This window comes from Anomaloglossus baeobatrachus, chromosome 3 (genome assembly GCF_048569485.1).
Source record: "Anomaloglossus baeobatrachus isolate aAnoBae1 chromosome 3, aAnoBae1.hap1, whole genome shotgun sequence".
NCBI classification, from domain to species: domain Eukaryota; kingdom Metazoa; phylum Chordata; class Amphibia; order Anura; family Aromobatidae; genus Anomaloglossus; species Anomaloglossus baeobatrachus.
The window spans coordinates 701,424,472-701,446,424 of NC_134355.1; the positions used below are offsets into that span (position 1 = coordinate 701,424,472).

General features: G+C 47.7%; 1 protein-coding gene across 1 annotated transcript in view; it reads right to left on the bottom strand.

Annotated features, from left to right (window-relative positions):
• LOC142297102 (uncharacterized) overlaps nt 1-21,953 on the bottom strand; it is a 55,854-nt gene that overhangs the window by 22,098 nt on the left and 11,803 nt on the right. Inside the window, exons 3-6 of the mRNA XM_075341363.1 lie at nt 11,995-12,171; nt 11,727-11,918; nt 11,453-11,614; nt 11,154-11,277 (exon numbers count right to left, since the gene is read on the bottom strand). Of these exons, the coding sequence (XP_075197478.1) occupies nt 11,154-11,277; nt 11,453-11,614; nt 11,727-11,918; nt 11,995-12,171 (655 nt within the window). The remainder of the gene's footprint in view (nt 1-11,153; nt 11,278-11,452; nt 11,615-11,726; nt 11,919-11,994; nt 12,172-21,953) is intronic.

A 21,953-nucleotide genomic window follows, 5' to 3' on the forward strand; every position in this document is an offset into this window, starting at 1 on the left:
GCCACGAGACAATGTCAGGGCCTCCAGGCTAGGCCAGTGTGTGGCCGTACTACAGTTCCTCTTCACCCCGCTCAGGAAATCAGGACTGCCGCTCCTCGCCGCTGCACTCAGGGCACCCGCACGCCCCCTCCTCAGATGCACTGTACCGTTCTCTGTAGGGGCTCCGCTCACCACAGCTACACGCAGGGACTTTCCCTCTGCCACGTGTGCTTTCCAGGAGACCAGGCCTTCCCGGGGTGAGTAACACCAGCGTTCCTCCTCTTCCTCCCGTTCAGCTGACGTTCCCACTCGGTGTCTCACATCCACCAGAGGTCTTCTAGCTGTCACTAGATGCGGATTTCAAATCCAGGAGGGTCACAAAATCCAGTAAACCGGCAATGTCTGCAGGAGCCGAGCTAACGTGCGTCCTCTCTGCTCTGCGTCCAGGCCACGCGCCCCCGGCACGAGCAATTTTTGATGCAGTTAGATGAGTAAAAGCTCTTGAGCAAATTCACTAGACGCCTCCCGCCATGTAACTTATATGTATGTCACATCACAATAAGGGGTCAATAAATCTTTACCATTGTGTTTTCAATTTTAGGGGGTCATTTCTCAATTGGCCACCAATAATGCCAACATGATTGCCGCTTGGAGCTCGACATAAGTAAAAGCCGAGCTCCGGCTGTGCAAGATAGGGCCGGTACTTGCACCGCTCCTGGCTGTTTAACTCTCTAAATGCCATGATTAATAGTGATCGCAGCACTTCGTAGGCTGGGAAAAGGAGCAGACTCCCTCTACCACCCAATAGGGACCGCAGTGACGGGATTACGAGAGCCAGATAGTTAACATGGCAACCTGAGATTAAATGACAAAATCTGTGTCTGCCAGCTACGGTGGCTGTTAGGCCACACCAAGAGCAGGGTCTAAAAGGTGTTCTGTCAGTTTATTCACTGACAGGCGTAATGCATTGGAATGAATGTACACTGCAATGTATTACACCAGTGATCATAGGATTTAACGTTAATGCCCCATACGGGGACTAAGTAAAAAAGTATCTAAAAATATTACTAATATGAAAATGAAAAACAAAAATAATGAATATAATATTCAGCTAGAAAACAGAAAAACTAGCCTTCTCTTGGCATAAAGGAAGAAAATTACCAAAAAGTCCATAAAGCAGAAGTAAACTAAAACTGAATACCAAAATTCAGATTAAGAATTACATAAGGACGTACTCAAGAGTCCAAAAAACTGACCCAATAATTATAAATGATCCCAAGTACTAATAAAAATCATATTTAGACGGGTGGGCGTGGCTAACCGATGTCGGAGTAGGACGTGCACTTTCCCTGCTCCTCGGCTGCCACTTCTAGCAACGTTTTTCCTGGCAAAAGCTTATGGGCAGAACCAAGAGGACTCCCAGACCGGGCACATAAGTGAACAGAACCCTGGCAGCTGCCATGGATCGTCTTTGCAATTCCGCACCACGCCGAGCTTCAGACACACCAGGTCCAAGATGGCGACGGCTACTCACACAGGCTGCTTGCCGCTGCAGGAGGTGATGACTCATACCAGGAGGCCTCTGGACTGGGATGGTACAGATGAGATGAACCTTGCTGAGATAAGTAAATACCTTAAGTCACTCCCCACTAAGAAAGACCTTGAGGGATTTGCCAGCAGGCTAGAGAAATCTTAAGGTCATGTCACACATAGCGAGATCGCTGAAACATCCCAGGTTTTGTGACGTATCAGCGACCTTGCCAGCGATATCGCTGTGTGTGACAAGCAGCAGCGAGGTCGTTGATCGTGACAAAACGATCAGGACCATTTTTGCTCGTTGGTCTCCCGCTGTGCAGCACGCAACGGCGTGTTTGACAGCGGGAGACCAACGAGCGCCGGTTCGGAGTGTGCAGGGAGCCGTCGTTACACGGGTCGCTGGTGGCTGGTCGCTGTGGAGATCTGCCTGATTGACAGCTCAACAGCGACCATGTAGCGACATTCCAGCGATCCCTGCCAGGTCGGATTGCTGGTATATCGCTATGTGTAACGGGACCCTTACAAAACAGAGCTTCATTCATTTAAAGGAAGGGTGACGCAATTTTTTATTTTTGTATTAATAATAGGGATTATGAAATAAAGTATTTTTAATACAAAATTAAAATTACTACTTAAGTTTTTACTAGCTGTAGTACCCGGCATTGCCCGGGATAGTAACGATCTCTCTGTCTCTCCCAGTCTCCGTTTGTCTCTCGGTCTGTGTCTTTCTTTGTCTGTCTGTGTTTAGGTCTCTGTCTGTCCGTTTCTCTCTCTGTCTGTATTTGTATCAGTCTATCTCCATCTCTGTGTCTGAGTGTCTCTCCCTTTCCCAGTCTGTTTGTTTCCCCATCTGTCTGTCTCTCTCTCTTTGCCCGGTCTGTCTCTGTCTGTCGTTTTCTCCGTCTGTCTCTGTCTGTCTCTTTCTATCTCTCTCTATCCGTCTCACCATTGACATCTTACTACCTCACACATAAGCTTCTTATTCTAACAGTTTATTTTGTTCCTATAGCAACCACTGACAGTTGCTATTAATAGCTTGTAGCTCCCACCTCCATTCAGTTTAATGGAAGCAGGATTTTGGACAGTAAATGTAAAGTGCGGGGTTACATTTTCCCGTCAAAACAGTCTATGACGTTCCCTGAGCCACATGGAGTGTCTGTGCAAAATTTCTTGGTTGTAAATGCCACGGTGCAAATTCCTTTAGCGGACATACACACATACATACATACATACACATACATTCATACATACACACATACATACACTGAGCTTTATATATTAGATTTAATTCTAGTTTTACTGAAGGCACTGGGGGCTGCCATCTTGGATTTGGTGTTTGTAGCAGTGGCAGTGACAGACAGAGTGGAGGAGGTGGAGAAGTCCCAGGAGGGGGTGCTGAGGGAACTGCAGGCACAAAGACAGGTTATCCTAAGCAACTCCTTAAGATTGGATGAGCTGGCTGCTGGGGTAAAAGACTTGGAGAACCACAACTGGTGGAATAATCTCCATATAAGAGGCCTTCCTGAGACAATCAGCACCCCTGACCTGGATGCTACTGCTCAGAAACTATTTGCACTGATCCTAGGTGAGGATGGTTCAGCCTGATTGAACTGGACCACATCCACAGGGTTCTGGGACCAAGACCACCTCCTGATTCCTGCCTCAAAGACGTCAATTGCTGGGTGCACTTTTTTAAAGCCAAGGAATCCATCATGGCCACAGCTAGACAGAAAGGCACTATCACTTTCATGGACTCCCGCATACTGATCCTGCCTGACCTAGCAAGGCGTACCTTGCAACTGAGAAGAGCCATGAAACCCCTCTTATTACTCCTAAAAGAGGACATACCGTATAAATGGGGTTTCCCCTTTCAACTAAACCATCAAGGAGGGGAAGTCAGCGGTCATCCGAGGACTGGGGGACCTTGCCAAGCTCCTTGAAACTTTCGATTTACCAAAAGTGGAGCTTCCAGATTGGCCTTCCGCCCCACAGCTTCCTATGCCACCTCCCAGATGGCTGACTGACAGTACAACGCTTCAACAAGAAAAGAGATGCAGGGGCCACAGGTGGAGATACTTTGGGCCCCGCCGTCGGGCCTTAACTTGCTGTCTGTTCCCGTTCAGGGACTGACCTCCCCCCACGTGGATCTTGTTGGCTGAGGTTCCAAGGGGAGCTTGATAATACTTCATAAGGGTCTGCTATATGATTAAAAGGTTTTAACACTTGATATAATTGTGCCATATCCCACACAGTGGCGTTCTCTGCCTGCAGGGGGTAACGTTATGGAACAATTGCTATATAACGTTTTACATATGTTTAAAGCTAAGAGGTTCTCCAGTGATGGTTCATGATTCTGAAGACCGTCTTTGGTCTTTTATGGTTGAAGGCTCAGGTAGTTCTCACATACTCTATATGCGTCTTGGGCTAGTTTCACACTTGCGTTGAACGGCATCCGTTGCATTGCTTTGTGTGACGGATGCAATGGATGTGTTGCATATAGTGGCACAACAGATGCAACGGATCGTAAAAAACAACGGAATTTGCTTATTTTTTTTACAGTTTTACCGGCGGCAGACTATTGTGCTCTCAAAAGCTGTCCAATCAGCTGAGCGCTCTCAAAAGCTGGCTGCCGGGCGATCAGCTGAGCGCTCTCAAAAGCCGGCTGCCGGGCGATCAGCTGATCGTTCGGCCGAGAGACAAAACAAAGTTGATGTGATAAAAAAAAAAAAGATGAGCATGCGCAGTGAAAAAACGTTGCGGAAGCAACGCAGCATCGGCCAGCGGAAGCAATGCAGGTCCATCAGTCGCAATCCGTCGTCCATACAAGTCTATGGGAAGCAGCGGATTCCGCTGTTTTCCAAAACGGCGGATTGCGACTGAAGGAAAACAACGCAAGTGTGAAACTAGCCTTAGGATTAGCATAATTTGTTCTGTTTCAATTGGTTCTTGCACTATATTTAGTGTTACTGGTTGGGGCAGGGGGCGAGGAGGTAACAATCGCTGTTGGTTACCTTTTTCCCCCCAGTGCCTGGGTGGTTGGCTTCCACTGATAACTATGCACATGGATAGGAGGGTTTATACCCATGTTTTGTCTATCTTTCTTCTACTATCTTTCTCTACTCTCCCCCTCTACCTGCTTCCCCTCTCTCGCGTGTTCGGCTGATATTTGAGTCCAGTTGCTTGATGTTATAAAGTCCAAATGAATGACAAAGTTTTGCTCCTTTTAAGGGAACCTGTCAGGTGCAATCTGCCCCCAGGACCACGAGCAGTTCTGGATGCATATTTAGGCTATGTGCGCACAGTGCGTTTTTCGCAGCGTTTTTGCGCGTTTTTCGGGTGCGTTTTTGGCCTCAAAACTGCAGGACGTTGCTTCCCCAGCAAAGTCTATGCGTTTTCATTTTTGCTGTCCGCACACATCTGTTTTTTTTTACCTGCGTTTTTGAGTTAAAAAAAAAAATGGACATGTCAGTTCTTTCCTGCGTTTTCCCCCCATGCAATGCATTGGAAAAACGCAGCAAAACGCAGAGATCAAAAACGCAGCCAAAAACGCACCAAATCGCGGCAAAAACGCATGCGGTTTTTTTATGCGTTTTTTCGACGCAGGTGCGTTTTTGTGCGTTTTTAGCGGCCAAAAACGCACAAAAACGCAGCGTCAAAAAGACGCAGTGTGCGAACCTAGCCTTATAATCCCTGCCTAACAATCTCTGTATACACTCACATAGATAAAGAGCTCTTTAGAAAAACTATTTCTAAAGATGTTTTATCTTATGCTAATGAGCGAGGGCACTAGCCCCAAGGGCGTTTCTTCCCTTGCTAGTCACCCCAATTAGCATGTTAGTACGCCTCTGTGGGCGTGCTAATGAATTTGCAGCGTCAAAGGATGATCTCACTCACCTCTCCGCTGCCATCGCGTCCGACGGGGGATTTTGGCTCAATGCGCATGACCCTGTAGTTTGGGTCTTGCACACGATGAAGCCAGGTAAACGCATCCTGGCTTCAACCTGAAGTAGTGCGCATGACAGAAACTCCGGGGTCATGCGCACTGAACCAAAATCCAGTGTCGGGGGCGAAGAGGTGAGTGACATTATCCTTTGACGCTGCACATTCATTAGCATGATAGCACGTCCATAGGGATATACTAACATGCTAATTGGGGCGACTAGCAAGGGAAGCAACGCCCTTGGGGCTAGTCCCCTCGTGCATTAGCATATTAAAAAAACATCTTTAGAAATCCTTTTTCTAAAGATCTCTTTATCTATGCTAGTGTATACAGGGACGGTTAGGCAGGGATTAGCAAAATGCACCCAGAACTGCTCGTGGCCCGGGGCCATATTACACCTGACAGATTCCCTTTAATGTTCCAGAGAAATGTAGGCAAATTTTACACTTTAACAACAAGCAGAAAGTAGCTGTCCTGATGATACAGGAGACGCATTTTCGTTTGGTTCGGTCCCCAAGATAGCATCCGGATTAGTGCTATGGAACCAAGTTGGGTACTGTCTGGAGGCCGAGTGCAGAAGAGTGTCAGTGGCCTTTCACGGAACATTTGTGCCCACAATGCTAAAATCCCTAATTGACCCCCTTGGTAGATACATCTTTTTACAGATCTCCTGGAACCAACACAGCTTCGTGATCGCAAACATTTACAGCCCAAACTTTGGCCAGCGCAAACTCCATTCAGATTGCTTCAAGCTGCTCGATGACTTCGCAGGTCCAGCTCAGGTGGTGTTGGGGGTGACCTGAATCTCCTGATGAATGCCTTAATGGATACCTCCTCAGGTAAGACATCTAAGGTCGGCATCACACTTTCGATTGGAAAATCGGCCCGATTCTCATGCTAGAGAGTAGGATGAGCTCTGTCCGAGTGTTGATCCGTATGCAATGCAATTGCAAGTCTGTGATTTTTCTCATGATAGTAGTCCGTGAGGAATCCGTATTCAATCCGTATGTGATCAGCTTTTATCTCAGCAGCTATTAGTCATTTACAGTCATGCACAGGGGCATTTACAGTGTTCTCTGCTACAGGACAGTGACATCTGTTTTTATAGATACAATTCTATGATAGTCCATGTGCTGGCCGTGTGGCATCAAGTTTTTTCTTTTCTTTTCTAGGTGTGGTTCTGTAGTCAAGCCCCTCTGGGTTTTCTGTGTGCTGTAGCCCAGTGGATTTGCTAAATCTCTGCTTGCCCGACGAGCATAACAGTTTTCCCAGGCCATGAACCCCACTGCCCCCATGTTCTCAGCTCAGCGACAATTTGCTCATGTATGGGAGAAACAACACCAACTCATGACCTTTCTGCAGGTTATGGACATTCAACTGAGCTCACTGCAGCTGGCACATCATGCTACCACCAACGCTTTGCTTACCAACCTTCAAGAAGAGCTCTCTCTTCAGGAAGGTACGCATTGTCGTGAGTATCTTGCCTCCGTGGACGAATGGTTGACATCCTTGCAGAATGCTACCAGCTAAGCTTCTACGCTTTCAGTCTTGGCACCTTCAGTGTCGGCTTCTCTCTCTGATGGCAGTCTGCCCCCTTGTCTCAACAGACCTCCACGGTACCGAGGGGATCTGAAGCTTTATAGAAGGTTTCTCAATCAGTGCCAGTTTCACTTGCATCTCCTGCCGCAGCAGTATCCCACAGATGCCTTCTAAGTGGCCTTCCTGGCTTCTCACCTAGAGGGCGAAGCTCTGAACTGGATCAATCCATTTCTAGAGAGGCTTGATCCACTAGTCTCCAACCTGCCTCTCTTCCTTGAGGCCTTCCAGAAGGATTTTGATGAACCTGGACGTATTGCATCTGCTACTGAAGCACTGTTTGACCTGCAACTAAGGGATCTCACCGGAGGCAAACACGCCATAAGATTCCGCACCTTATCGGTTGAGCTGCAGTGGACCAATAAGCCATTGGTCAGAGCATTCTGGCGAGGCCTATCCGGTAAAATCAAGGACGTGTTGGCTGATAGTACTTTACTATTGTCTCTGGACAACCTGATTAGTTTAGCTGTTCAGATTGAACTGTGCTTTCAGGAACGCACATGAGAGGAGGCCATTGCACCCAGTATTCTCTGTCCTGAGGCCCACGGTTCCTCGTACCAGCGGTCGCGTAGCTAATGGAGATTGATCAAGTGCATCCAGCTCGCTGCCACCAGGAGATCCGTTGCACCACTAAGGGGTGCTACTACTGCGGAACGTATAATCCGCACATCTTATACGCTTCTTCCCAAGAAGCTGGGAAACTTTCCAGCCTAGGGTCAGTATGAGAGGCTACCCTATGTGATTGCAAGTCCTCTTCACATCTATATATGACTGTCTGTAACCACTAGCGACTCCAGCTTCTCTGAACTGGGCCTTCTGGATTCTGGCTCTGACGGGAATTTCATACAACAGACTATAGTGGATTGGTACTGGATTCCTGTTAGTCAGCTGCAAACTCCAATTACTGTGTGACCGGTGGACAAAAGGCCTCTGCCCGAGGCCATCCAGTTCGTCATCAAAAAAGTTGTCCTACGTGTGGGAATGCTGCATACGGAGATAGCCTTTCATGAGGCATCCGCTGTTTCTGGGCATACTGTGGATTTGGAAGCATGAACCAGTTCTGGACTGGAGATCTGCTCAGGTGGTGTCACACTTGCAATGAAAGCTGTTTTGTTTCTGTGCAGCCCCCTTGACTGCCTGTGAGACTCTCTAATCTTCTGGGTCTAACCACAACACCAGAAAACTTCATCCATTACACTTTTATGTTAAGAACCTACAACTCTGCCCATCACCTCGCCAAACAGATCTACTTAACCACTCTGATATCCTCACTATCCAACAATCCAAAAAAGCTCTTTGACACCTTTCACTCCCTCCTCAGTCCCAAAGCACAGACCCCTATCACAGACCTTCATGCTGATGACCTGGCCTCCTATTTAACAGAGAAAATAGAAAACATCCGCCGAGACATCAGCTCCCAGCCAAAAAGCATTGTGATTCCCATCCCTCCCCACATCCCATCCAGCTCACTTTCCACATTTGATCTAGTTGCAAAGGAAGAAGTCTCCAGGCTGCTCTCTTCTTCTCATCCTACCACTTGCTCTACTGATCCCTTCCCCTCACACCTACTCCAGTTCCTCTCTCCGGTTGTCACTACTCATCAAACTAAAATCTTCAATCTCTCTCTCTTCTGGCATCTTCACCTCCTCCCTCAAACACTATCAGTACTCAATTATTAAAAAAAACCTTCTCTTGACCCATCTTGCACAAACTACAGACCAGTCTCCAATCTCCCCTTCATCTCCAAACTCTTGGAGCGCCTGGTCTACTCTCTCTACATTTCCACTCACTCTCTTCTAGATCCTTTACAGTCTGGCTTCTGCCCCTTACACTCAACAGAAACTGCCCTTGTCAAAGTGACCAATGAGCTATTGACAGCAAAACGTAATAATGACCACTCTCTACTTATCCTTCTTGACCTCTCTGCCGCCTTCGACACTGTTGACCACCTTCTCCTTCTTTCTATGCTCCATTCAATCGGCCTAGAGGACACTGTGCTTTCTGGGTTCTCCTCCTATCTTTCTGGCCGCTCATTCAGTGTATTATTTGCTGGCTCCACATCTTCTCCTCTTCCTCTCACTGTTGTGGTCCCTCAAGGTTCAGTCATCTGCCCTCTTCTTTTCTCCCTCTACAGCTTTGTGGTGATAGACAGAGATGAGGGTGGAGATGTAGGGGGTGCTGGGTGGAGATGTAGGACCAACTATTTCTGCCAGCAGCACCCTGCTTTTGGTGGGCTCCCACTGACATGATAATGTATTAGCTGTGGGCTGCAGTCCCATGTAACTCCACAGATAATACAGTGATACTTTTGTGAGTGGAGATAGTAGCGATTGCTCCTTTGGATCACACTGCTGTGGTTCTGCATGTGCTGCTGTTTTGGGCTGGAGGGAGGAGTTATGGCCCAGTCACACACAACGACTTACCAGCGATCCCGAAAACGATGCGACCTAATAGGGATCGCTGGTAAGTCACTGGGAGGTCGCTGGTGAGATGTCACACAGTCAGACCTTACCAGCGATGCAGGAACGATACAGGTCGCAGTAGCGACCTGTATAACAATCTCAGCAGTCACTGTGACCCTGTCACACCGTGTCAAACACAGCGATGTGTCCTGCCCAACAGGACATCGCCTTTGAAGAAAATGGCCTGGACCATTCTGCAACGACCGGCGACCTCACTGTAGGGGCCTGATCGCTGGTAGATGTCACACATAATGAGATCGCTACTGCGTCACAGAAACCATGACTCAGCAGCGATCTCGCTAGCGATCTCGTTATGTGTGACGGTACATTAAGGCAGAATCAGTGAGAGAGGACAGCAGACTGTATCTCTATTGATGATAATGACAGACTGCTACAAACCACAGATCTTCAGCAGTTTTGCACTAGGTCAACTGTAAATCACAAGTTGATCACCTATCACGTGAACATCCTCACCCGCACCTCAAACATCATAGATCTGAAACTTCATGATGCTGCAATTGGCAATTTTCCTGTGGGAATTTTTCAGGGAACCCCCTGCTGCACCTCACTGTGCTTCCTGCAAAAAATATCAACCCCACATTGCCCCTCTCCACAATGTAGGATATGCAGGCCTGTCACTGTAAGAATCTGTGGGGACACAGTATACAGGGGATATCATACTGTGTATGGGTAGCTAAGAGTTCATCACACAGTATAATACTGCCCTTCCCTTACACTGAGCGCCAGGAGATGGAAGCTGAAAAGTGTAAGCAATCTCTACTCTACTCCCGGCACTTATAGTCTCTGCAGTGAGACCAGCGAGGAGAGCAGACTGTCAGTCAATACATGTTTTACACGGAGAAATCTGGTCTAGGGTATTTTGGGGGCATTTTTTTTTCTCCTGTGTGATGCTGCCTGCTTATGATTGGTCAATGTTATACAGGTGAAGAAGTGCACGTCCCCAGAGAAAGATCTCAGGTAATGCCCCATTGGTGTAATATAAATTATAACTCATGAAGAGCACTTCACTGCCTCCAATTGTCATGGAGATTGGGAAAGATCGCACTATCGCGGCCAATAATGGTCAGGACGATTCCAAAATTGACTGAAGATTAATGGATGAAGCGATGGCCAAGAAAAACTAGCTACCACCATCAATCGTTTATACAGACAGATTGGACACCCGTTACCGGTAACGTCTGGCTTCACGAGGCTTCAGGAAAGCGGTTTACAGAGCAAGAGGAACAAAACTATAAAATGTTATATATTTAATCCAACAATTAGGCAGTGATTCTAAAAATATACAAGAGAAGTTACAAAGGGGACAAGACATAACAATAAAAAGGAAAAACTAAAGAAAGTTACTAGACGTGTGGTCATAGAAATGGCAGAGATCTTGTGAGGAGGAGCACTCCATTTGGAAAAATGGTACAGTACTTACAGCACGGTGAATCTCCCAGAACTGAAAACTGGTTCTGGGCCATGATTCGTTTTAACCAGGTACCAGCTGCTCCCACCTACCTCCCCAGATGAGCTCAGCTGGAGGCAGGTAAATGAGATGAGGCTCAGGTACCAAAAATGATGACGTTCTCAATGACATCTGCTAATGCCGACCACAGAAAACAAAGGTTTCCACTAACCTGGTGATATAGACAGCCGGCGCTCCTCCACCACAACATCCGAGTACAGATCCCAGTGTCCTTCTAGATAATCCCACTCCTCCATGGAGAAATACACATCGACATCCTGACACCGGAGAGGAACCTGACAACCAACGAGACCAACATCACCCAAAATCCTCCAGTGTACACTGTATAATCTCCCAGAAGTCTCCTCTCATCACCCAAAATCCTCCAGTGTACACTGTATAATCTCCCAGAAGTCTCCTCTCATCACCCAAAATCCTCCAGTGTACACTGTATAATCTCCCAGCAGTCACCTCTCCGGTCAGCAACTCGGTGATCTTGTTGGTGAGGTGGAGGATCTTCTCAGGTGTCGGGGAGTGCGGGGCTTCTGTGTTGCGGCTCTGGATCTCGCTCCGTCCTCCAGACAGATGGGGGGTCACACACTCCCCAGACGTCGTCTTCACCACCATTTGCTCCTGTATACAGTGAGAGATGGTGATCACCACATAGATTCTAATAATCCTCCATCTTTTCAGTCATTCCTGTTATAGTAATAGAGATAAGTGTGATCTCTCGGGAGATTCTCACCTTTCCCTTTAACAAGTCGATTATCTCTAGGGTGAGGAGCCATATCCGTGCAGCCATGTTGCTTTTGTCCTTGTCTACCCTAGTGGGGTAATTTTTCCTCCTGACGTCCTGGTCCTGATCCTTCTGCCCCTCCATGTACTCCCACTCTTCCATGGAGAAATAGACAGCGACATCCTGACACCTGATAGGAACCTGAGAGACATATACCGACATTACCCAGAATCCTTCAGTGTATACTGTAGAATTTCCCAGCATTCCCTGCACTCACCTCTCTGGTCAGCAGCTCCGTCATCTCTCTGGTGAGATCTAGGATCTTCTTCTCCGGCATCGGGGAGTGCGGGGCGTCTGTGATGGGGCACTCATTACTGCTCCGTCCTCTGGATACGTGGGGATGAATGATGGGGGACGCACAGTCACCTGTCGTCTTCTCCACTATTGTGTAATCCTGTGTAAGGAGAGATGCCGGTTAGTATTAGGCCTCATTCACACCTGCCTGTCTCCAGTGTGTGGAGGCCATTGTCACACCTGCCTGTCTCCAGTGTGTGGAGGCCATTGTCACACCTGCCTGTCTCCAGTGTGTGGAGGCCATTGTCACACCTGCCTGTCTCCAGTGTGTGGAGGCCATTGTCACACCTGCCTGTCTCCAGTGTGTGGAGGCCATTGTCACACCTGCCTGTCTCCAGTGTGTGGAGGTCATTGTCACACCTGCCTGTCTCCAGTGCGTGGAGGTCATTGTCACACCTGCCTGTCTCCAGTGCGTGGAGGCCATGGTCACACCTGCCTGTCTCCAGTGTGTGGAGGTCATTGTCACACCTGCCTGTCTCCAGTGTGTGGAGGCCATTGTCACACCTGCCTGTCTCTAGTGTGTGGAGGCCATTGTCACACCTGCCTGTCTCCAGTGTGTGGAGGTCATTGTCACACCTGCCTGTCTCCAGTGTGTGGAGGCCATTGTCACACCTGCCTGTCTCCAGTGTGTGGAGGTCATTGTCACACCTGCCTGTCTCCAGTGTGTGGAGGCCATTGTCACACCTGCCTGTCTCCAGTGTGTGGAGGCCATTGTCACACCTGTCGGTGACACGGTCACACCTATACTAAGTAAAATCAATAGAGATCTTCACACCTCCATGTTTACACAGTGTCAGGTATAGGGAGAGAGGCCATACCAGCCCTATAGGACAACACACAGGAAGGAATGCCTTATTGCTAGGGAAAGGGGGAAGTGATGACCTCTGACAACAATCTGCAGCTCACCCTCACCGACCCTATACAGGTTCCGCACCTGTCACTGAGCTGGATACCTGGGGCCCAGTCTTCTCCTGGCAAAACGGCCCTAAGTAGGGGCGGGGCTACCTGATGGCAGAATAAGACGCAGGAAGACAGAGCTCATGCATTCCCGCAACAGAACACTCACCAGAAATCAAACTTCTGTTCCCATAGTGAAGCGATTGTCCATAAGAAACGGCAACCTCGAAGGGTGAGAGAGCGGACAAAGCCCATTTCTTTGGCTCTGCAGCGGTGCCGCCGAGCAGCAGTGCGCCTTCAAAGATAGCACTGACGGGAACACATGGGCAGCAGCAGCCCATCCAGGAGTCTTTACAAGGAGCAGCTTCACTCCTAGGTAGGTCAGATGACTATCTAACCACAGACTCACAGGGCCCCTCAGCTGCAGGCAGCAGAGAGATCCCAGTTAGGCTACTTTCACACATCTGGTTTGAGCCCTGCGGCTCAATCCGGCTGTGAAAACTATGCAACGGATGCGGCGAAAACACCGCATCCTTTGCATAAGTTTTTACATGCGGCCGGTCCGGTTTTTTCCGGTTGCGGCATGCTACTGAGCATGCGCAGTGGAAAAAACCGCATGCGACGACCGGATGCGGTTTTTTCCGCATCGCGCCGCATCCGGCCTCCATAGGGATGCATTGAAAAATGCACCGCAGCGGCCGGATGCGGCGCGATGCGGTGTTTTTTGCCGGAGCAAAAAACGTTGCAGGGAACGTTCGATCCGGCCGCCGCATCGGCTAAATCTGCCGCATGCGGCAAAAACCGGACCGAACGCAAGCCCCTGCGGCACAATACGGCACTAATGTAAGTCTATGCAAAAAAAAAACGCAATCGGCGTTACAAAAGCCGGTGCGGTTTTTCTGCAGAACGCCGTATTGTGCCGCAGAGCAAAAATCCGGATGTGTGAAAGCAGCTTTAGCCCCTCACAGACCTCCCAGCACTCCCCTGACAGGACACATCAAAGCCCTAGTCTGTCCCCTCCACGCAGAGAGACTGCGGCCCCGGGGAGCGGGCCTGCTTCCCCCAGAGAGCACAATGTCCAGCCAACCAAGCAAGGAACAGCAGGGCCCCAGCTCAGGTGCTCTGACCCGAAGCCGCATGAGAGAAGGGAACAAACACCCACAGCCTGACCAGACACAGAGGTGCGGTGGGGACGAGGTGTGGGAATGGAAGGCACATACTAGAGCAATCCCGACCAGACAAGAAATAGACACTACTTGGGAAAACATCCCAGAAACAAGACATGTCCAGTCAGCAGGCAGAAATCAAACAAGTGGGTCATCAAATGGCGGATATGGAGGACACACAGCAACAGCTGTTTTCCCATATAGAATCCCATATGTCAGAGCATACCATAAAATAAAGGATATTATGACCCATTTAGATGACATTGAAAAATCGACACTGCTGCAACAATGAGCATCATTGGCCTTAATGAGTCAATGGAAACAGCACAGCTGGAGTCCTGGGCACCAGAGTATTTTTATGACCTTCTTTGGCGTGATCCTGAACATCGGGTCTAATTGGATCGTATGCACAGGGCTCTGGACCCCAAACAGTCTGACCCTTTCTGCCTAAGAGATGTTACATGTAGGATATTGTAGAAAAATTCCAGCATCCAGAATCGAGAGTGAATATAAAACTAATTCTTTATTCCAACTGCTTAAAAAGTCATTCCATGAAATATAAAACCAAGTGGCATATCAAACAGGTACGCGTTTCAGAGGGTTACCTCCTTAGTCTGAGACAAAACCATTCAAGTGAAGGGCCATTGAAAAGGTAAGGAGGTAACCCTCCGAAACGCGTACCTGTTTGATATGCCACTTGGTTTTATATTTCATGGAATGACCTTGTTAAAGATAGATAAAGACATTCCATACAGATGGGGATACGCTCTTCAACAAAATCGAGTACTCCCATCTTTCTTTGGTACTAACACAACAGGAGAGGCCCAAGGACTATGGGAGGCCTGAATCACCCCAAGCTGTAACATCTCCTCCAGCTCATGCTGCATGGTGTTTCTAACTGATTCTGGTACCCGGTAGGGAGCCTGTTGTATGGGACGGATGCCCTGAGTGTCCACATGATGTTGGGTTACTGTGGTTCGACCTGGTCGGGATGAGAAAGCAGCCTGTCTCTGATGGAGCACTCCCAGCATTTGTTTTTTCTGTAAGGAATCTAAGTGATCTCTCAGAGGAACTTGTCCCACAGTCGATGGGCCTCTGGCTGCTTCAACAAGATCAGGTAATGGGTCCTCATCCTCCTGACCATCTTCTGAAGCCAGCCGACAGCTTGCCATCATAGGTAATGTCCGATCATGGTACTCCTTAATCATATTCACATGGACAGTCCTTTGTCTTAGACCCTGATCATCTAGAGCAAGAAGGTAATTGGTGTCGTTTAGTTTTCTATTTTGCCAATGGGGAACAATCATTAAGACTTGTTGTCCCTCTACAAATTCTCGATAGCGTGCTTTGCGGTCATACCATGTCTTCTGTCTGGTTTGAGCCATCCGGACATGATCCTGAGCCAAACTAGCAAGTTGAGCCAGGGTTTCCCGAAGCTTGAGGACATATGGAACAACAGGGGTTCCTGTATCTTCAACTTGCCCCTCCCAATATTCCTTTAGCAGAGTTAAGGTTCCTCTGACCTTTCTTCCATAGAGTATTTCAAAGGGGGAAAACCCAGTGGACTCCTGGGGAACGTCCCGATAGGCGAACAGGAGATGGGGTAGGTACTTCTCCCAGTCTGAATCCCTGTCAGTGAAAGCCCTTAGCATATTTTTCAGTGTTTGATTAAACCATTCACAAAGTCCATTGGTTTGAGGATGGTATGCTGTAGTTCGAATTGCTCGTACTCCACAGGTGTGCCACAGACACTGCACCAACTCTGACATGAACTGGGAGCCTTGGTCCGATAAGATCTTACTTGGGAATCCTACTCGGGTGAAAATGGTAACAAGGGCCTCGGCCACCTTGGCTACAGAAATACTTGACAAGGCCACGGCTTCTGGATATCGGGTGGCCTAGTCCACAACAGTGAGAATATACTGCTTTACAGATTTACTTGGTTTAGCCAGAGGTCCAATGATATCGACAGCTACTCTTTGAAAGGGTTCTTCTATGATAGCACAAAGGCACCCTTGCAACCACTCCCTATCTCCAGGTAGCCCTCAACGCTGACATATGTCGCAGGTTCGGCAGAAATGCGCCACTGCTTGAGAAATTCGAGGCCAATAGAAAATTTGAGTCAATCGTCTCTCGGTGCGGGTTTTCCCTTGATGGCCAGCAGTAGAAATGTCATGAGCAAGGTGTAATAGGGAAATTCTGTATTTCTGAGGAATGATCAGCTGTTTGCTATAAGTCCAGGGCTTATCTAAGGAGTCAGCGTTGGTAATCCGATATAGAAGTCCATTTTCTGATAATTTTTTCCCCATTTTCTCCTAACTGCCCTACTTCAGCCCGAGCTCTAAAGCTAGCCAGGGTGGGGTCAGTCTCTACCTCTTGTCTAAACTGAACTTTATCCCAAGTGACATTCATATGAGACCCACAAGAAGAATCACTCACCGGCTGTGACGGTAGTTCGGGTGGTCTCATTTCCAGTGATGGGTTGAACACGTCCACATCTACTGCTCTCTTGGCTTGACTTCTGGTTATCGCACTGAAAAAGTGGCATTGAAGATTCCCCACATCATTCCCTAAAAAAATGTCTGCAGGAAGGCCGCTCATCACACCAATCATGCATTGTTTTGCCCCAAAGCCATAATCCAGGGTCACACTCGCTCTTGGAATGTATCTTTGAGTACCTCCAGCCATTTCAATGGCAATTCCTGGTGCCTTTTGCATTGCTTCTGGTTGAATTACTCGGGGATCTGCTATGGTGAGAAAAGCCCCAATGTCACGAAAGCCAACAACTTTTTGGCCATCCAGCACGACCTCCTGTAGATGTTTATGCTGAAGATCAGAAGAACGGGTGGCTGTGGCTCGCACCCCATAGACTCCTGGTAGGGAAGTCAACATATCAGAGTCACTTGGCAAATCATCAGGGAGTGAATCCAGCTCTTCTCCTGTTGAGGGTGTCTGTAGATAATGGACAGGCAAAGGGGGTCTGTAACTGTTTTGCCTCCGAACACCTGGACAGTGAGCTTGCAGATGACCAGGCTGCCCACATCCATAACATCTGCGTTCTATGATTCTTTCTCCACGTCGTACTCCCAAAGTGGAGGCAGGAGTAGTAGGAGGCACATTCCCACGAGGTCCGCCATGTGTTGGTAGTCTAGTGGGACGGTGAACATTGGAGGCCAAAGGACAAGGGACCACTGGTGTTGGGGAGCTGGTAGTTTTTTTCTCACTGACTAGTAGCCTTTTCCATTGAGGCTTGATAGTGAGCACCTCATCAGCTAGAGCGGCAGCTTGTTCCACAGTTGACGGCTTTCTCTCATGCACCCATTCCCTGTTTTCAGCAGGGCACCTGGCATAGAACTGCTCTTTCAGGATGACCTGGAGGAAGATCTCCCAAGTTAAGGCCCCCTCTCCCTCCAGCCAGCGATGGCATACTTGGTTCAGTCGGTGGGCATACATCTTGAAAGACACTTCTCCATCACAGGCTAACGTACGGAACTGAGTCCTATAAGTATCTGGGGTCACGGCATAATGTTCCAAAATGGTCTGTTTTATCTCCCCATACTCACAATTCCACTGAGGGTCCATAGCTCTATAGGCGTCGGCAGCTCCACCCTCCAAGAGGCCCACCAGGTGTCTGACTCGCTCTCTTTCTGGGACTTCCATTAATCGGCACTGATGCTCAAAGCCCTGGAAGAAGCCCTCAATGCCGCCTGCAGCTTCATTAAATGTCTTAAAGTCCTTGCGGGACACTCTGGAGAATTCCCTCATAGTTGGTGCTGTGGTTACAGTTTGTCTGGAGCCTCTAGCTGCTTCCACAGAAAACCTCCTCTCCAGCAATGCCCTCTCTTGAGATCTGCGAATGGCATCCATATTATATTCAGTGGTGACCTCATCTCCTAGCAATGCCATCTCCTCCTCATACCACACAACCCATTGACTTTTTTGGGTATCTACCTCCAGCTCCTGTCTTTCCTCCCCTTGCTGTGGAAATTGTTCCTCGGTGCCATCTTGCAGGCAAGCGTTTTCCAATGCCTCAATTAGTTGCTCCTTGGAGAGTCCTTTGTAGCAGACTCCTAATTCACGGGCCTTTATTTGTAGGCTCACCACAGTCCAGTTCCTGTATCCTGAGGTTCTGGTTTCAGACAATGATGGGCCGTTGCCCTCCATTTCTTCTGCTCTGATCCCGCTGCTGCCACCAGTTTGTGACGGGGTATGCGACAGAGCAGTAAGGGACACCAGACCGATGAACAATCCAAGAAGATTTATTGAGGCAGGGAGCATAAAACATCCAATATCCAAATGGTTCTTTAGAGTCCACAGGAAGGAAACAGATCTACATACAATACAACAGTCCTCAGATGAGTTCCCTAAATCCAGCAGCGTGGCAGCTGATCCTCAATGTCCAATTGTCCATGTACGGGCAAAAAGGAGCTGGCCTCAGCACAAGTCCTCGCCCTTCACCCAACAAAGCATAACTAAACTAAAAAACATGTGTCTGAATCTCCCACCTCTCCTTAGATACACCCCCTTAACATTTGCTACTTGTAGCTACTAGTTAGAAAGAAGATCCTAGACTAAAGGGGTGTCACACATAGCGACGCAGCAGCGATCACGACCAGCGATCAGACCTTATCAGGATCACTGCTGCGTCGTTACATGGTCGCTGGTGAGCTGTCAAACAGGCAGATCTCACCAGCGACCAGTGACCAGCCCCCAGCGACGCGTAGAAGCGTAACTAAGGTAAATATTGGGTAACCAAGGAAAGCACTTCTCTTGGTTACCCGATATTTACCTTACTTACTAGCGTCCGCCGCTCTCACGCTTCCAGTGCCGGCTCCCTGTTCCCTGCACTCCTAGCTAGAGTACACATCAGGCTAATTACCCGATGTGTACTCCAGCTACGTGTGCAGGGAGCAGGCACTGGCAGCGTGAGAGCACACCGCTTAGCGCTGGCTCCCTGCACTCCTAGCCAGAGTACACATCGAGTTAATTACCCGATGTGTACTCCAGCTACGTATTGTGATATTCATGTGAGATTAGTGGATGAGTGCAGGCATATCTCACCCCGGTATCGGTCCTATGTGAGTTAGCCTGGTCAGGATCACCTGGCTACTAATGGATTAATGGGAGGTGAAGGACGGAGGTAAAAGGAGTCTGGGAAGTTGGGGGAGGCTGCTCCATCTGCGAACACAGAAAGCCTGTCTGTGTAGGAGACACTTGTGAGTAGGAGCAGTGCTCGATGTTTGTAAGGTTTAGCTGGAAGGGGGAAACCCTCCAGTTTGTAGTTAGGATATCATCCTGTATAGTTAGCGCCGGACAAGCAAGGATTTATTTTGTTGGTGTTTTTTTTTGTTTATGCTTCACTGCAATAAACCTGACCAAGCGTCAGTTACACCTGGAATTCGGCTGTCTGCCTGAGGTGAATACGTGCCCTTTGAACCCAGCAAAGGCGATCCCCGAGCATGTTATCACAGTATGCAGGGATCCGGCACTGGCAGCGTGAGAGCGGCGGACGCTAGTAACTAAGGTAAATATCAGGTAACCAAGCAAAAAGCTTCTTGGTTACCCGATGTTTACCGTGGTTACAGCTTACCGCAGGCTGCCAGACGCCGGCTCCCTGCTCGCTTCAGTTCGTCGCTCTCTTGCTGTCACACACAGCGATGTGCGCTTCACAGTGGAAGACCAACGTCCAAAAAATGAAGCTGGACATTCAGCAACGACCGGCGACCTCACAGCAGGGGCCAGGTCGATGTTGGATGTCACACACAGCGACAGCGACGAGACTTCGCTGCTACGTCACAGAAAATGATGACTTAGCAGCGACGTCGTTGTCGTGTGTGACACCACCTATAGTCTCCAGAGATTGTGTACTAGGGAAGCCCCCTGCAGAGGAGAACAATATATATGCAACCCCCACCAAATCAAGGACAATAGCTACTGCTGAGGCCTGATTGCAATATGATACAGGCTGGGGGGATATAATGTTACAGTTTACCCCTCCACTCAGCAGATAATATAGAATATACAGGAGTTTACGCTCCGCTCAGCAAATAATATAGAATATACAGAAGTTTACCTCTCCACTCAGCAGATAATATAGAATATACAGGAGTTTACCCCTCCACTCAGCAGATAATATAGAATATACAGGAGTTTACCCCCCCACTCAGCAGATAATATAGAATATACAGGAGTTTACCTCTCCACTCAGCAGATAATATAGAATATACAGGAGTTTACCCTCCACTCAGCAGATAATATAGAATATACAGGAGTTTATCTCTCCACTCAGCAGATAATATAGAATATACAGGAGTTTACCTCTCCACTCAGCAGATAATATAGAATATACAGGAGTTTACCTCTCCACACAGCAGATAATATAGAATATACAGGAGTTTACCCTCCACTCAGCAGATAATATAGAATATTCAGGAGTTTACCTCTCCACTCAGCAGATAATATAGAATATACAGGAGTTTACCCCTCCACTCAGCAGATAATATAGAATATACAGGAGTTTACCCCTCCACTCAGCAGATAATATAGAATATACAGGAGTTTACCCTCCACTCAGCAGATAATATAGAATATACAGGAGTTTACCTCTCCACTCAGCAGATAATATAGAATATACAGGAGTTTACCTCTCCGCTCAGCAGATAATATAGAATATACAGGAGTTTACCTCTCCACTCAGCAGATAATATAGAATATACAGGAGTTTACCTCTCCACACAGCAGATAATATAGAATATACAGGAGTTTACCCTCCACTCAGCAGATAATATAGAATATACAGGAGTTTACCCTCCCCTCAGCAGATAATATAGAATATACAGGAGTTTACCCTCCACTCAGCAGATAATATAGAATATACAGGAGTTTACCCTCCACTCAGCAGATAATATAGAATATACAGGAGTTTACCCTCCACTCAGCAGATAATATAGAATATACAGGAGTTTACCTCTCCACTCAGCAGATAATATAGAATATACAGGAGTTTACCCTCCACTCAGCAGATAATATAGAATATACAGGAGTTTACCCTCCACTCAGCAGATAATATAGAATATACAGGAGTTTACCCCTCCACTCAGCAGATAATATAGAATATACAGGAGTTTACCCTCCACTCAGCAGATAATATAGAATATACAGGAGTTTACCCCTCCACTCAGCAGATAATATAGAATATACAGGAGTTTACCTCTCCCCTCAGCAGATAATATAGAATATACAGGAGTTTACCTCTCCACTCAGCAGATAATATAGAATACACAGGAGTTTACCCTCCACTCAGCAGATAATATAGAATATACAGGAATTTACCCCTCCACTCAGCAGATAATATAGAATATACAGGAGTTTACCCCTCCACTCAGCAGATAATATAGAATATACAGGAGTTTACCTCTCCGCTCAGCAGATAATATAGAATATACAGGAGTTTACCTCTCCACTCAGCAGATAATATAGAATATACAGGAGTTTACCCCTCCACTCAGCAGATAATATAGAATATACAAGAGTTTACCTCTCCACTCAGCAGATAATATAGAATATACAAGAGTTTACCCTCCACTCAGCAGATAATATAGAATATACAGGAGATTACCTCTCCACTCAGCAGATAATATAGAATATACAGGAGTTTACCCCTCCACTCAGCAGATAATATAGAATATACAGGAGTTTACCTCTCCGCTCAGCAGATAATATAGAATATACAGGAGTTTACCTCTCCACTCAGCAGATAATATAGAATATACAGGAGTTTACCCCTCCACTCAGCAGATAATATAGAATATACAAGAGT